The sequence below is a fragment of the Castor canadensis genome, chromosome X, assembly GCF_047511655.1.
Source record: "Castor canadensis chromosome X, mCasCan1.hap1v2, whole genome shotgun sequence".
Lineage (NCBI taxonomy): Eukaryota > Metazoa > Chordata > Mammalia > Rodentia > Castoridae > Castor > Castor canadensis.
Genome location: NC_133405.1, coordinates 66,631,693 through 66,647,894, shown reverse-complemented (window position 1 = coordinate 66,647,894; position 16,202 = coordinate 66,631,693). Strand labels below are relative to the sequence as shown.

Here is a 16,202-nt window from a genome sequence, read left to right as displayed (position 1 = left end):
AGATAATGCCATCCCATTATGTAATCTCACTAAAAATTCCCACAATTGTCTGCCACGGCTTCCCACACAAGAAATCCCACAGCAAAACATGATGACTGTGAAATCAATGGGTTCAAGACTCCACAATGCGTATGTTGGCTGATTGCAATTGAAAAATGAAGTATAACTGTATGGCAAATCCATATTTGCATCCTTGCAAGAATCAAACAAATAGCTATTTTTTTGCTTCCAAATCATATGAAAATTAGTAAGTTCTAAATCCAAGTGTCTAATGAATGAGTTTCACTAGAATATTTTGAGTCACTCAAAATTTTTCTAACAAGAGAAAATATTTTTCAAACTTTGTTATGCCCTGTTACTAAAATTAAGAGACTACAATGAATTAAAAAACTGAGGTGTGATGATTCATCCCATCATGCACTGGTGTTGAAATGTAATAAGAAACAACTGAGAGTGTTTGGTTGCATTCCAAGTTTGTCTTTCTGTAGCAGTTTTTGTTTGCATGTGCCAAAAAATACCACCATTATCAGATACAGAAAAACCTTCTGGGTACTTCACATGTCTCACAAAAAAGATTGTCAGCCAGAATTCAAGTACATAGCCAAATAGTTAGGCTTTTCAAGGTAAGCGAGGTTCCTTTTGTAATTAGATATATATCTGTCAAAAACTAATCTGAAACATTTTATAAATAAAAACTCTGTTGATGTCTCTGTATCTAAAACTAAGAATTTCATTAAAGTACTGAGAATATGAGAGAAGATAATGTAAATTTATATGTTGGAGCAGGTACAATTTGCATTTTTGTGTAATGGGTAATATTTTTTCTCATTAGGAATATTCTTCAAAATTAAAAGTAACACTGGAAAACATCCAAATTCCCACCAAAGAGTTAATGTTTAGACAAAAAGTGGTATATTTACATAATGAACTAATACTCAATAACAAAAAAGGAAGAAACTACTGATATATGTCACAATTGTATAAAGATCAAAATCACAAAGCTGTGTAAAAGAAGTCAGGCACAAAATGCCACATATTGTATGATTCTATTTATATGAAATATCCAAAAGTGGCAAAACTTACAAAGTAGAATAACTACCAACAGCTAGAGTGGGAAAGAGATTAAGGAATATTGTGGGAGGGGAATTAAGATATACTAAAAATAGATTTGTTGTGATGATTAGACAGCTACCATGATTAATAAAAATGAAGAATACACTTAAAATTGGTGAAATTTATTACATAATTTATACCTCAATGAAGCTGTTAAAAATAATGAAGATTGGTGAGTAGACAATAGATGATAGAGTTGAAGAGAAAAAATGAAAGGGAGCTTATGCTTTGCCAAGAAGTGCTCTAATTGTTTAAATTATAAATATTAGTAAACATATATCAATTAGACATGTTTTATATTTGTTCTTCAAATTCAATGCATCCTTAGCAATAAATGTTGTTTTATTTCTATGGGTTTTATACTGAGAAATATTTTATGGGTTTTATTTTGAGAAATTAGAGGCAGTAGAAAGTTAGGTAAGACTTCTACTTATGAGGCATCATCACTTAGTTTCAGGAACAAAATCTCTATATATGTCTATTAGAGGTGACTAGTGAAATATTTGAGCAATTATTTGTGAGCCTTTTGACGTTAATTTTATTTTTACAGAAGAGGTACCAGTTCAAATTCCAATGATGAAGTCACCCTTGGACAAGATCCAACTGGCTCCTGGGCAAGCATTGCCTCCTGGATTCCCTGGACCATTCATTTTTGCTGATAGTCTGTCCTCTGTGGAGACTCTGTTGACCAACATTCAGGTCAACAATATTTCTATAAACAAAATAAATGTAATATAAGACATTAGCACTTTCATAAATTATTTCATATTTGAGAAGTTAAAACAGATAAGATGAACTGCATGCCATTTGCTGTACTTTGACAGGGTTTGCTGAAAGTGGCTTTGGATAATGCTCGTATCCAGGAGAAGCAGATTCAGCAAGAAAAGAAGGAACTACGAATGGAGCTCTACAGAGAGAAAGAAATTAGGGAAAATCTTGAAAAGCAGCTTGCAGTTGAGCTTCAGAACAGAAGTAAGTTTAATGGAAATTATGTTGGAAGTGTTTTAATGGAAATATTATAAGGGATAGCATGGAACTGCTGAAAACAAATGACAATCTACAAATCAAATACTGTGTGCAAGCCACTAGGTTAGAAATGTATGCCGTCTGTTTTTGTACTAAAAGATAGTGAGTTACATCTGTACTTTGTGCTAGTTGCAGATTTGGAATCATGAATATTTATCGTCTCACAATTCCATAAAATGCATCTAGATATAATTTCACAATTCCTTATACATGAAGTGCTTACTCCTTGCTAAGCACAGTACTAAATTATGGGATTATAAAGTGAATGAAATTAAGTCCTTCTCCTTGAGGCATTTATATTTTAAAAGACTAACATAGCCAGCCAATTTCAAAACAAAGTGGCAAGAGTAATCATACACAATCTGTATAGTTGTCACTTTGTTTTGAAACTTCATACATTGGCAACTATTATTAAAGATGCTTTGAGTTTTATGTATTGAATGTGGGAGATGATACATAAAGAAGCAGGCAGAAGTTAAACTAGGAAGAACATTTTAACCATGTAAAAGATTTGCTTGGATTTTATCCTGTAGTTAAAGGGAAATAATATCCAAAGATAAGAAAGGGGATGATCTGGTCTGATTACAACTGGATATAATATTAGGGTTAAATTAGAAGAGGATTAATATAAGAATGGAAGCAAGGAAATGCTGCAGAAGAAGATTGCTCTTACCCAAACAGTAGTGATGAGGACTAAATTAGGGTAGCAGTAGTATAGTTGGAGACAAAGAGGAGAGAATGGAAAAATACTGAATTATTCATGAATAAAATTAATTTTCTAACAGTGTGTATCCATTTGATTATCTATGGTAATGTATAAATTAGACTATTTCATATCAAAACCACAGGAAACTTTGAACTTCACAAGTTACATTCTAAATAATCTCCACAAAAGTAATTATGGTGAATTTCAACTTCTTTCCCTTCCCTTCTATGGAAGGATGACCAAGGGTAAAATAAGTAAAGATTTGAAGAGTGTGAAGTAGAGGGAAAAAAGAGAGAGAAAAACAATATGGATAGTTACCTGAACAAGGAAGGATGACTCCAATTGAATAAGATCCACTGATGCTACACTAATTCAACGTAATATATTGTAATCTAAAGCTTGTTTCAAGAATTGAATATATATATAGATAGATAGATAGATAGACAGATATATACATATGTCTGTCTATCTATCTATATATTCCTCAGGGCCTAGAAATCATTGGTTCAATTAAAAATGTAATTTCAAACACCACATTGGAGAAAGAATTAGCAGGGTGTGGTGGTTCAAGTCTGCAATCTTAGCTACTGTGAAGGCAAAGACTAGAGGCCAATCTGAGCAAAACTTTTATGAGATGCCATTTCAACTAATAAAAAAGCTGGGTGCAGTAACATGCACCTATTATTACAGCTACTCAGGAAGCAAAATGGAAAGATCTCAGTCCAGGCCAGCCCAGAGTTTTATTTATTTGCCAATAAATAAACAAAAATAAAAATGAATTAAAGTGAAAATAAAAAAGAATTACTTACTTTTCTTAACTTTCTAAATTCATTAAATAATCCAAAGCAAAGAATATCTTGTCTTTTTAAAGTTGGGGGAAATCAGTGTATTTCTTATATTTAATGAGTGAAATAGAATGTTATGATTAATAGTAATAATAACATTTCTTTAGTATGGAAAATTTAATTTAAAAAATCACATGTTTGATATAATAAGATTCTTAAATTGACTTATGAATACCTACCACATGTAAAATTTTCTGACTTCTAGGGATCTACTCATTCTGATTTCTGATTACTAATAATTTATAGACCCTTTTTTACGACACCAAAAATAGATTTTTACTTCATTATGTGCACAAAAATTTAAGATGGAATGAAACACAAATTAAATATAGTAACAAATACCCAAGAACTTTACAAAAAAATTTATGGAAGAATATCTTTATGATTTTGATGTAGGGAATGATTTAAAGATGAATGATAAAGGAAAGTATTGATAGCAATAGCTACATTACTATGTAATCTTCTTTAAATCAAAAAGCCCTAGTAATATAATGAAAAGTCAGCTATAAAAGCACATGTTTTAAGCAAGTTTAACCACCAAAGGATTAATATAAGGAAATTTTTTGAAAAAGCAGAACCCTTCTATAAGTAAATAAGAAAAGGACAAGGATGCATATGCTCGTTAATCCAAAATTTCCATCTCTGTGAGAATACCTTACTGATGATCTCATGGAGTCTAACAATGTTTATTGTAGTCCTATTTATTTTTTTAGGATTTTTCCCAGGAATTTTTTTATTGTTTATTCATTTATTCATATGTGTATAAATTGTTTGAGCCATCCTCCTCCCTGCCCTCCTACCCCCTCCCTCTTCCCCCCACCCCCGCCCTCACTTCCAGGCAGAACAGCCCTCTTCTGCAAATTTATTGAAGAGAAAACATAAGAGATAATAAAAAAGACATAGCATTTTCTACCTTGAGATGAAGAGAGATTCCTAGCATTGCTTCCATGCACGTGTGTATTACAACCTGCATTGGTTCATCTGACCTCTTTACTACTTCCTGGTCACCTTCTCATGGTGGCCTCTGTCAGTTTAAGATTACTTTATTCACTCCTTTACAGTGGGCACATGAAACACTTTGAAGTTTTAGGTTTCCTTCCTTTCCCTATTTCTCCTGTATGCATTCTCCCCTTACTGAGTGACCCCTGTCCAATAATATTACTGCATTTGTTTTAATATAGACCCTTTGGGCCTACATTTAGTTGATAACATACCAATTGTCTTTTAAATGTCCTAGACATGATAGATATAATATTGTGTCTATTATCAGATTTGTTGTGAATTATTTATAGGTAATAAATTTATCACTTGTAAACGCATAATATTGATACAACTCCTACCACTAGTATCATTATTAGTACTACACCCATTATTATTACTAGTCATTATTATAACTACTACTTTTAACATAAATGCTAATCCTACAACTAGATGTCTGTCAAATGTCTGTTATCTGTCAAGCACTATTTTTAGCACTTCACATGTAATAACTAATAAAATTATCAGAAATTACTCTATTACCCTCATTGATTGACAGAACTGTTTATTTTATCTCTATGAATCATAGTAACCTCATCTATTATAATAGTTTAACTAGAAAGTCACTTGAATTACTTTCTATTTCCCTAAATAACTAATACCCAGTACACCCAATATTTTATGAAAAATCATAGACTATATAAGGTTACATGACAGAAAACACATGGCAGAAATTTGATGTTATGGTAGTAAAACAATATCTAGCCAAGGGTATCCTAATAATTATACATACATTTATATACACAGATAATTAGTGTGTGTTTATATTAAGACAATATATAACTACATATGTAACTATATATAAAATATAAATTTAAAGGATCTCTATGACCTTTTAATATGATCAAAAAGAAAACAATGCTTCACAATAAAAATACTAAACTTTGTTAAATTTTTGCTACTAGCTAGACTATGTTACTTGAATTAAACAAACACATACATATATAATAATATCCTTTGCAAAATAAAAATAAAAAATCAGAGTGATCGTGCTACATAATGCATTGCTAGTCACCTGCCTTGGTCCTGTAATCAACTTTGTGATCCCTAGGCTTTGGAAACACTGCCTATGAGTTCGTTAGTTCACAGGTTTTGAAACTTTCTAGTTATGTCATCTTGGGTAAATTTCTTGCTCAATAACTGAGTTTTCTATAAAATGGAGATGATACTGCTTTCCTTGTTGACCTGTTGTAAGACCTAAATTCAACATATTTCCAGGGAAGTGTTCAGTATATAGTAGATACTGAATAAATTATACTTATTATTCATTTATATAATTTTAAATATTGCCTGTTGTAGCATTATTTATGAGTATATGAAATTGTAATATTCAACTGAATCAGCTTACAGAGTATTTTTGAGTCATTAGTTTTTCTAGAAGCAACACTTTATCTTATCAAAGTTGTTAAATTTTGTATTAATTTCAATAATATAGATATCTTATTTAAATTGTTTAATGTATTTGAATGATGACATAGTACAATCATAATAGTGAAGTACTTTTATGTTCAACTATATTTAACAGTCTTTCATCAAAAATAATAGAAACCATACTTTTTGTCTTTTTCTCAATTCTATTTTGTTATTATGTTAGACTTTTGCATTTTTGTTTTAAGTTCACAGCAATTTACTTGGGTAACTGACTCTCTTCATATTGCTCAAGATAATTTATATAAAAAGACCTTGAACTGTGAGATGAATATAACTGAAACTCAAATTAGCATCATATTCATTCAGTTGAAATATTTTAAATATATATGAATGCTTTTAGCATTTTTAAATGTCATATAATTTATCTTTTGCATGATGTTCTTTGCTTTCTATTGCCATAAAAATAATATCTTAATTTTTAAAAACTGATTTAGGAAAAAAGTAGGTCTACATAGAACTCTGCTATGAACCAATTCATGTTGGAGCCCAAAACTCCTATTTGAGGAACTATCACAGATTTAAGATTTCTGTGATTAGAAATAATCAGTCACTAGAGCAATTAATGTTTCTGGTTGAGACATAAAGCCTTGAGAATTGAGGTATAGCTGTCCTTTAGTGTTTCTTTACCTTTTCTGCTTACCAGAGACACATTGTTGTGGTTGCACTTTTATAACTTGCTTATATAATCATTGCTGAAAGTTACTCTCTATAGTTTGTATGTGTATTGGCATTTATTTGTTTATGTGTGTTTATGTATGGAGACAGAGAGAGAGACTGATATGTGCATTATTTAAACAAATACTATTAACATTTTAGAGAAATTAACACTTGCTGCTTACAGTTTTAAAAAGCATATTATGCAACCCAAAAGATATTTCCAGGATTTTGTTTTCTGCATTTTTAAACATGTAATAACAATTTAATGAGTAAGAATAGCTTTCTTAAGATAATTATAAAATATCTAATGTTATTGTAAATGCATGCAATGAATCATAGTAGAAAATAATGTTCCAAGCCAATTGCATCATACAACTGCATGTGTGTAACAGAGTTTTCACACTTTGCACTTATGAAGAAGTTGGTGTATGATTGAACTACAATAAATGAAGCACTATTTGCATAAGCCAAATGAGAACTGGGACCAAAAACAAAAACTAATCCTATGTCAACAGATACATTGGTATCTCTCTCTGTTTCTATATCTGTATTTGTGGTTTATAATTCTTCAAAACCAGCAATCCTATTGTACTGACCAGCCCTTTGCAAACTACCTTTCTGTATTTCAGCTACCATGCAAAAGCGCCTGAAAAAAGAGAAAAAAGCCAAGAGAAAATTGCAGGAAGCCTTGGAATTTGAATCCAAGCGCAGAGAGCAAGTGGAACAGGCACTTAAGCAAGCCAATAGTAGTGACAGTTGCCTGAGGATGTTGAAAGGTAATGTCAGATTGGGGTTTTCACTCTCATTGTAAACAAAGGAAAACCTGATTTAAAGATGAAAGAGTCAGAGAGAGACAGAGAGAGAGAGACATAATTAAGCAATCAATTCAATGTTTTATTTTAAGTTAAGATTTAAGAAACCCAAAATAATCCATAATGTGGGAGATACAAAAAGCCCAGGAATAGCAGGGTACTGGTGGCTCACGCCTGTAATCCTCACTACTCAGAAGGCAGAGATCAGGAGGATTGCAGTTTGAAACCAGCCAGAGCAAAAGAGTTCGTGAGACTCTATCTCAAAAATACCTAACACAATAAAGGGCTAGTGAAGTGGCTCAAGGTGGGAGACCCCCAAGTTCAAACCCCAGTACTACAAAAAAAAAAAGCCCAGAAATAACAAAATAAACTACTGCCTTTTTCAGTAAAAGTAGTAATACTAATATTCTTGCTGCAAGAGAAATGTTAAGTGCTTTAGATCTATTCATGTCACGTATGTTGTGCTTGTTCAACTCAGTTTTCATCAACTATAGGATACTGGTTCAAGATGCCATCAATGTTGAGGCACTTAAGGAGAATCTGGTTGAGAATGTTTTGTAAGTAAATTCCTGGAAATTCTGAAGGAAAAGGTGCTTAAAGCATGAAATTTCTTAATTCAAAACTTTTCTGATTTCACTTTTAATTCTGAAATCATGTTAACATTGTTTCATCTCATTCACATCCAATTTGAAGTAAATGTTAAAATAAATACACACACACATTCATACGCACAGAACATTTTTGCATGATAATTGCCAGCTTTTTAAAGCTTATTTGAAAAGCGCACATTTTCTCCTAACGTGGGTTTTCTCAGCCACTACAAACTATAATACAAAATCTTGGTTTATGCTTGTACTTAGCATACAGATAATACTATCAGCTATTGTATCTTACAAATGGAAAATATACTTGAAAGGATGAAGAACTTCCATTTAGAAAATTGCATCCATCATCTTCTTCTTGTTCTGCAGTCCAGGAATGTTAACCTGTAACCCTAATTTTAGAGGATTTTTACAGGAAGAAAATTTTCCTAAAATTTCTCATTACATAATCAATCACATAAAGAAGACTGTACAATATACCTGGAAATATGTACTCAATTGTATAATTCAACTATAGTTTGTCATCCTTTTTCCTACCATGAAAAGTACACCTACTCTTCCCAACCCCCGCCAAAAAAAAAGGAAAGAAAACACCAGTGTTGTGCATTATCTGTGAGACCAAAGTACTAGCTTGTTGCAGTTGTTCCTTTAAATTTAATCAAGAAACACAGAATTTTACCTTAATCTTGAATGCAAATTCTTTCAGATACTGGAATTCCAGATATTGAAATAGAAAACAATGGGACTCTTCATGATAGTGCTGCTATACAAGGTATGGTAAACTGCGTACTTCTTCCTATCACTAATTAATCAGTGAACACTGGGGGGAGGGTGGGGTGAGATACTATATTGATACTCTTCTTATAAGTTAAATAAACTTAACTCTTCCTACTCTGTGACATAGGAAGCAATTTGCAATGATTTTTTTGAGAAAACATATACTTAATATGACTTTGAACACCTAATAACAGTGCAATTATTTAGGGAATAATAATTTCACATATACAATGTGAACAAATTTCTTGTATATTGAAAGGACATGCATTTATATGTTAGGCATATTCTAAAAAATATAACTATAAAGATAATTTATTTTTTTAAAGTGTACATGTGCTTTGAAATTTTCATTACTACTTATAAAGATCACAAGTACATTAATTAGAACCTATCAATATATTAAAGGTATTGTAGACAACATGTTTTATTAACCTTTAAATTTTTATGCTAAAGAAACCACCTAAATGTGGAAATAAGAGCATGACTTGCAATTCATGATTTCCATACATATTTAGTTCATTAAAATATTTTAAAGTATTTGGTAGCAAGAAAGCAGATGAAACACATCAATATAGATTCTCATAAGAGTGCCAAACCACCTAAAAATAAGAATTGCATCTGATCAGTGGAAATTTTCCAATGTAATACTAGTGTGCTTTTCTAGCCCTTTACATTTACATAGATTGCATTTATTTTCTCACTTGTTGTTTAAAAAGCCTTCTTCTAATAAAAAAGACATTTGTGAGAATATTATTTCCTAACTTATTAAAACAAAGACAGCAATGAATATGTTCTTTGCTGGAGGTTGAAAAAATGATGCTTTTCTGCTGTATAAAAACTGGATCTATGTGAAGGCAACAGAACTGAAAGATCCATTTGTGTTTATCTGAGGGTCATCATGTTATATGGCAGCTTCATGAAAGTTTGAAACCCCCACTTATGCAGTCTTGAAAGTCATCTTTATAAAAGCAAGAGCATCAGAGCTTATGGATCTTCTGGTAATGCCTGATTCTGCTGTACCTGGATACCTAATGCATTAATTTGGTTAGATGTGAAAGCATGCACACTTAAATTGGTCAATGAAGCTTTTGCTATTTTCTATGTGTTTTATGCTTGCCTGCTTCCTTCCCTCAATTTAAAGGCTGTGTCTATGTTAGTAAAGTAAATTCGAGTGATTTGGTAAATCACAATGAATTCATGGCAGCTAACTTCATGAAGAAAGCCCATTAGATGTGGACTGGGAATTTGAGGTTGTCATCACATACTAGGCCCATGTTTGGGGGTAAATTAGCCTAAAACATTTATTTGATCTCTTCTGAATTGGTGACACAGAAAGATAGACACAATCCGTAAAGAGAATTGAGCTTGGTTGTGCCCCTGATTTGAGTGGGATATAAAGTTAGCCGTGGAACTAGAGAAAGTAAACCAACTGTATCACTAGTAGGATTTGTCTTTATTATACCTTAACCATATACCTGCATCCAATTCCTTGTGTTTGTTTCATTTATGTGATGCCTTTATATCATACTAGTAACACTTTTCTCAAATCTGAAATAAGTAGAAGATTTTGAATTGTCCTAAATTTACTTAATTTCCATTTAACAGACAACAGAATCATATTCATATTCATCGGTAGTCATTTGGTCATATGTGACCAAATTCTTAAATTTATGAAGTCTGCAATAAATGTTTTTTGTATATTATCTTGTGCTTAGCGAAGGGTACAGTAAAATATGTTTTCATTGAAGATACTTTTAATAACTTCTACTACTTTTTGCTGGCTAAACATGACAAAATCTGATATAACTTTAAAAGGTTTGAGATGGAACCTATTTTAAAGCAAGGGAATGGCTATTTACTCTTTTTCCAAATTACAAACCATATTGTTTAGTGCTTATGGTTAATATTTGTTCATATAAAATATGGTGAGTTGATAAGTCTTTATTGAATATCTACCTTTTAGGTTACATTAAATAATATTCATGATAAAAATGGAAAAGTACACATTCTCTCCACTCTTAGCACAACATTTAAATACTGTAACTGATAAAGCACCCATTATCTTTTTATGGAAAGCTAGAGTGAAGGTCTTATGTAAAAATGATAGTAGAACCACAATACAATATCAAAAGGTTATTTCTGATAAAAAAAATTTCGTTCTTTTAGCCAGGAAAAGAGATGCCCAAAAACATTGTCATAATTGATCATCAATACAGTTCAGAAAATCAGTCAGGCAGAAAATTACATGAAAAATTCAGATCATTTTGCCTATTACTTGATTTACTCAGAATAGAATGATTACATGTACATTTATTTTAAAACATTAGAAAATACAGAATTGTAGGAAAACATTAAATGCAAGCTTAACTATTATTTTTCCATTCTTGCTAATAATTTTGCCTTGTGTATTATAGTTTTTTTAACTTATTTTGATACTATTTTCATCTATCTTACCTCCCTCAGTTATCCTCTTCTTTAACTTGAAATATTATTTCTTATCGTTGTTTGTGAGAGTCAATTCATGTATGACAACATAATGCCATTGCAAAACTCATCACCATCACAGCAAATAGTTCAGGCATCATTTAAGTCTTCTCTTTCCATTGTCAATTGCTCTGCTGTATAGAAATCTAGCATTAAACTAGTGCTTTTCCCTTGAAATTCGATTAGTTCTACTGTGAAAATATCCTTAAGGGAATATAAAGGGGCCTTGGAAAAATGTTGCATGGTCATCTTTAGAAATAATCAAGTTATATCCACTTTTATCCTAATTTCCACATTAATTTTAGTATAGACAAAATCATGCACCAGGATTCTTACATGTATTATAAATCTTATCTGCTTAGTCTTTTATTTCTATGTACTTTGAATGTCGACAGAAAAGATATCATGCATAAACCACCTTCTAATGAAAGAATATCTGTACCACTTACATTAAGCAGTTTAGTATAACACTTTCTCCTGAAAGTTTTCATGTGCTCTAACAATGAATATATACTCACTCTGTTGGTTATGTCCACTATCTCTGGAGCTGAAATTTCCAAAGGAGCGTATACACTAATATGTTCCATTCAGATTTCTATAACTCAGATGGAGACCTGCAAGACAGCACATCAACCATCTTACCAACCAATCTCTGCTTCACATAAAATAAACATGCCAAGTGTCATTAAGTTCACCTTCAGATCAATGATTTTTGCAAATGACATTCAAGTGCCATTTACATAGTGCATTTTTGCTGATAAAAGCAAATTAAATTAGCACAACTACAAGTGAACTGATAAAAACTAAAACGGAACAGCAGTACCATTAGCTAACAAAATAATATTTTCTCTTTACTGCATTCTGTGATTTAGTTATTATCCCATTGGAAATCTAATTATAATCCTTTTACTCCCTAGTCAAACTTCACGGTTTTTGCAAGCTTAGCACTGACAAGTGATTTCATTACATTTGATTGCCTGCACCAAGATTGACTTAACTTCACTTGGAGACCTAAAAGGCCTCTCAGTTTCTCAGATTCCCTGTTTGCACATTACTGCAACAGTTCCTTTAATTAATTTTCAGGTACAGCAGCAACATGAACTGCTGAACAGAAAATAACATCATTTTATGATCTCAGGGAGACTTCTCCTTTTGCATGTTTATACCTTAGTTAACTTTTGTATGAATATATTTCACTGTTAGGGGCTATCGGTGCAGTGCATGTTTCTTAAATTTTTAAAAAGTGACATCACCATCTTAACAATACTAGGTAAAACACAGAATATGTAGTTCCTAAATTTTAGGAAATAGACAGTGGCATTCATGAACATTCTGGTCATAAAGTGAAACAAACAACTTCATAAATTACAAGGGCACATTGACACACTGTTCCTGTTTCTACCACTGCATTTGTTTTCTGTAAAAACATAAAAAAACAAATTTTTTAAATCCTAGGAACTGCTTTTTTGCAAGTGGAATGTAAATGCCTATGAATAATTTTTAATTTGCCTATTTGCTCATATGTTTGACAAAGACACAAAATGATTTAACACTGAAATAAATTTTTCTTCTGATATTTTTCATCAATATGGTAGAATCAAACAATTTTCCTCCTTTTTGCCACTAACACACTAAAATTTGATATAAAATCCAACATAGATGCCAAACTAAAATAAAATTTAATGTAAAAGTAAGCTTTCTAATCTTTTTCCCTTGAAATCATTTTTGTTCAGAAAAGAATAAAATGTAGAAACTTACTCAGGGTATATACTCATAAATCAAGGATGTAAATTCATCATTTCATCCACATGGTACCTTCCTAAAATGCCAAGGAAGAATGAAAAGCAAAGTGATTAAAGAGTCATTTGACTGCAAAAGCAGAAGATACAATTTTAAATTATTTGTATGAAAATGCATTATATTTTATAACATAATTTAATATACATATATAGAACATGTAAATATATTTATTTTAAGATGAAATATCTATAAATATGTATATTCTCATGTATTCTCTCAAAATATTTGCTCAGTATTTGTCTTTCTTTGACCCCTGAGACCTCTTTATTATCTTTTCTCTCTGCTGCTTACTTATAAATCTAGAACAACATTCCTCCAAAGAGTTTAAAATGCCATGCCAATATTTACCATAAATCCTTTGAAAGGATTGTGGTTGTAGAATTTGAAAGAACATTCTTGCCATGGATGTGATATGATAAAAAAAAAAGCAACAAAAAAGAACAAAGCAGATAGAAATTCTCGAATATACTTTTCTACTCACTTCCACCACAGTGTGTTCTTTTTTAGAAGTTAAACTATGTACTTCTTGCACTAATTTTATCAGCTATTAATTTTCCTCTCCTGATGTCTTCTGTTGTTTTTGAAGATATACATAGGCTCTATAATATTCCCATTGTAAAGTGGAAATTTTCTTCCATAAAGTAGATATACAGCAAGTCAGAGACTAAAGGGATTGTAGGAAGTAGATCTTAAATATTCCCTCTTAAATGCTTCCTCTGAAAGCAAGAGCCTTTTACTACAGAGAGAAACATTATTGCAACTGTCATCACATAGTGGGAAAAGGCTCTAGCAGACCCTGCAGAGAAGATCCCAACCTTTGTCTCTAACCCAGCAGTTTTTTTTCCAGTAAAGTTCATTAGATGGCCTGGATGTTTTTATTTTCATCCTTACAAAGAATTTGTCCCTTATTTTTCATTTTCCACAAGATTTTTGTTTTGACTGAATTGTGCCTCCCAGGTATTATCATACACTTTTCTCTGTGAAATACCTGTCAGACTATAGTACACATTATTCTTCTAGATCTTTCATAGAGGAGGATGTGGAAAGCTTACAATACTTGATTATTTAGGGTCTGGTTGACACAGTGTATCTGGCAACATTTACTAGTATAGTTATAGAATTATTTGCAGTCACTTAAAGGTTGTGATACTCATTATCATGACAGCATAAAATCTCATATTCAGATCTAAGACTTAGTTCTACCTATTGCAGGGATAGCAAAATAATGAGAATTGCAAGCTGAGATAGGTGATTCTGCTAGTCAGCATTTTGACTCTACAATAGTCATTCATTAATTAACAGTTTTCCTTTTATTATAATCTAGTAAGGGTTGCTTAACTAAATTCTGATATAGCTGCTTGACTAGTTACTTTATGTGTCATCTTCATTACATGTATAACACAAATTTTTAATCTTAGAATTTATCCTACCCTACCCTCAACCCGTATATACCTGAGGAATTGCATGAAGAAAACTCTTTGATTCAAAGTTTAAGTTTCATTTTTTCACTTTCACATTTGTTTTTTTAATAAATATAGCATTTCATAGAAGACTGTAATCATATACCATCACTCTCATATAACCTTTAAAAATTACAATTATTTTATTGTGGCCACATTAATATGTGGCAATATGTGCTTATTACTTTTGGAGTGAGGAATTCATAGACTAAAATTACAGTAGCAGAAAAAAAGAAAGTCAATACCTGGTACATGTATTACATGGTGAACTTTGTGCCATTTATAACAAAAATGTCCTCTAGCAGGATTATCCCTGACTAGTAGTTTGGAAAGGTGTGCTTAAGTTCAGTATTTAAGTATGGAAATAACACAAGAGAAATCAATTTACTTGCTATTGATATTGGGAACTAATACACTGGAATCTTAACTCACTCATCCACTGTCCTTACTACATAGCACTATCAGTCCATAACTTTAAAAATCTCTCATGGTTAGTTAGATAGCTAGGATATTTAGCAATAATATAGTATTATCTGATACAGAACAATGCATGATGGAAGGTGGTCTTCTCCAGTTTGTAGATAATCAAAAGTCTTAACCCTATTGGAATTTAATAACCACTTATCTCTTAAAAGTTTATGGAAACTAGGGTAATATTTACAAAAATAGACAAATGATATGCATCTCTCTTTTTTCTTTAAAACTGTAGAGCAGCTAAAATAGTAATGGAACGAATTCTTTTTATTTATGGTTAAAGTCACATCACACTTCCAACAGAGCCTCAGTTATCTAATTATGGCCTGAGATTTCCTTACCATGGAGCATTAATATAAAGTTATATTTGTTTCATCTTCCTCATTTATAATAGCCACATAAAATTCAATTGAGGAACTTAAAGTAAATTTAAAGAAAAAAACTTTTTAGAGTTTTATACAAAATATCCTTGATTCCCCTAAATTTGTGTTTTATGAAAATTAACATTGGCCATAATCCACATAGTAAGCTTACACCTACTTTTTGTCAATAATGTAAAGATTACCATGGAAACATTTTGACCAATTCCTGTTAGTTTTCAAGGAAGTACAACTCCTTTTATAAACATTTCTTGCCTATCTCCTTATTCTCCCACAGAAGTTTATGCTTTCTTATTTCTTTAAAATAGTAAAGATGAATAAATGCAATGTTGATCTCAGTATCTTTGAGCCACCACTTAATGAAGAGCAGTCTGCAACACAGAGAGCTAATAAATACTCAGAACCTATAATCTTCTGGTAACTGCATTTCAACCTTCTATGGTAATATTGGATGTCATTTTAAACATTGTGCAAGTTATAGTTTGAAATTTTTCCATTACTTTAATTTTTCATTTTCTCCATGGTTTGATTACTTTAAAATCAGATTTTATAGTGTTTTCCTATCAATTTAGCAAGAGAAGAGATTAGTGAAGAGTT

The 16,202-nt window shown here is 31.4% G+C and overlaps 1 protein-coding gene across 1 annotated transcript in view; it reads left to right on the top strand.

The window, feature by feature from the left end:
• Positions 1–16,202, top strand: part of Dach2 (dachshund family transcription factor 2) — a 605,819-nt gene that overhangs the window by 582,350 nt on the left and 7,267 nt on the right. The window contains exons 9-12 of the mRNA XM_074062608.1: positions 1,664–1,812; positions 1,938–2,085; positions 7,446–7,592; positions 8,937–9,002. Coding sequence (XP_073918709.1) covers positions 1,664–1,812; positions 1,938–2,085; positions 7,446–7,592; positions 8,937–9,002 — 510 coding nt within the window. The remainder of the gene's footprint in view (positions 1–1,663; positions 1,813–1,937; positions 2,086–7,445; positions 7,593–8,936; positions 9,003–16,202) is intronic.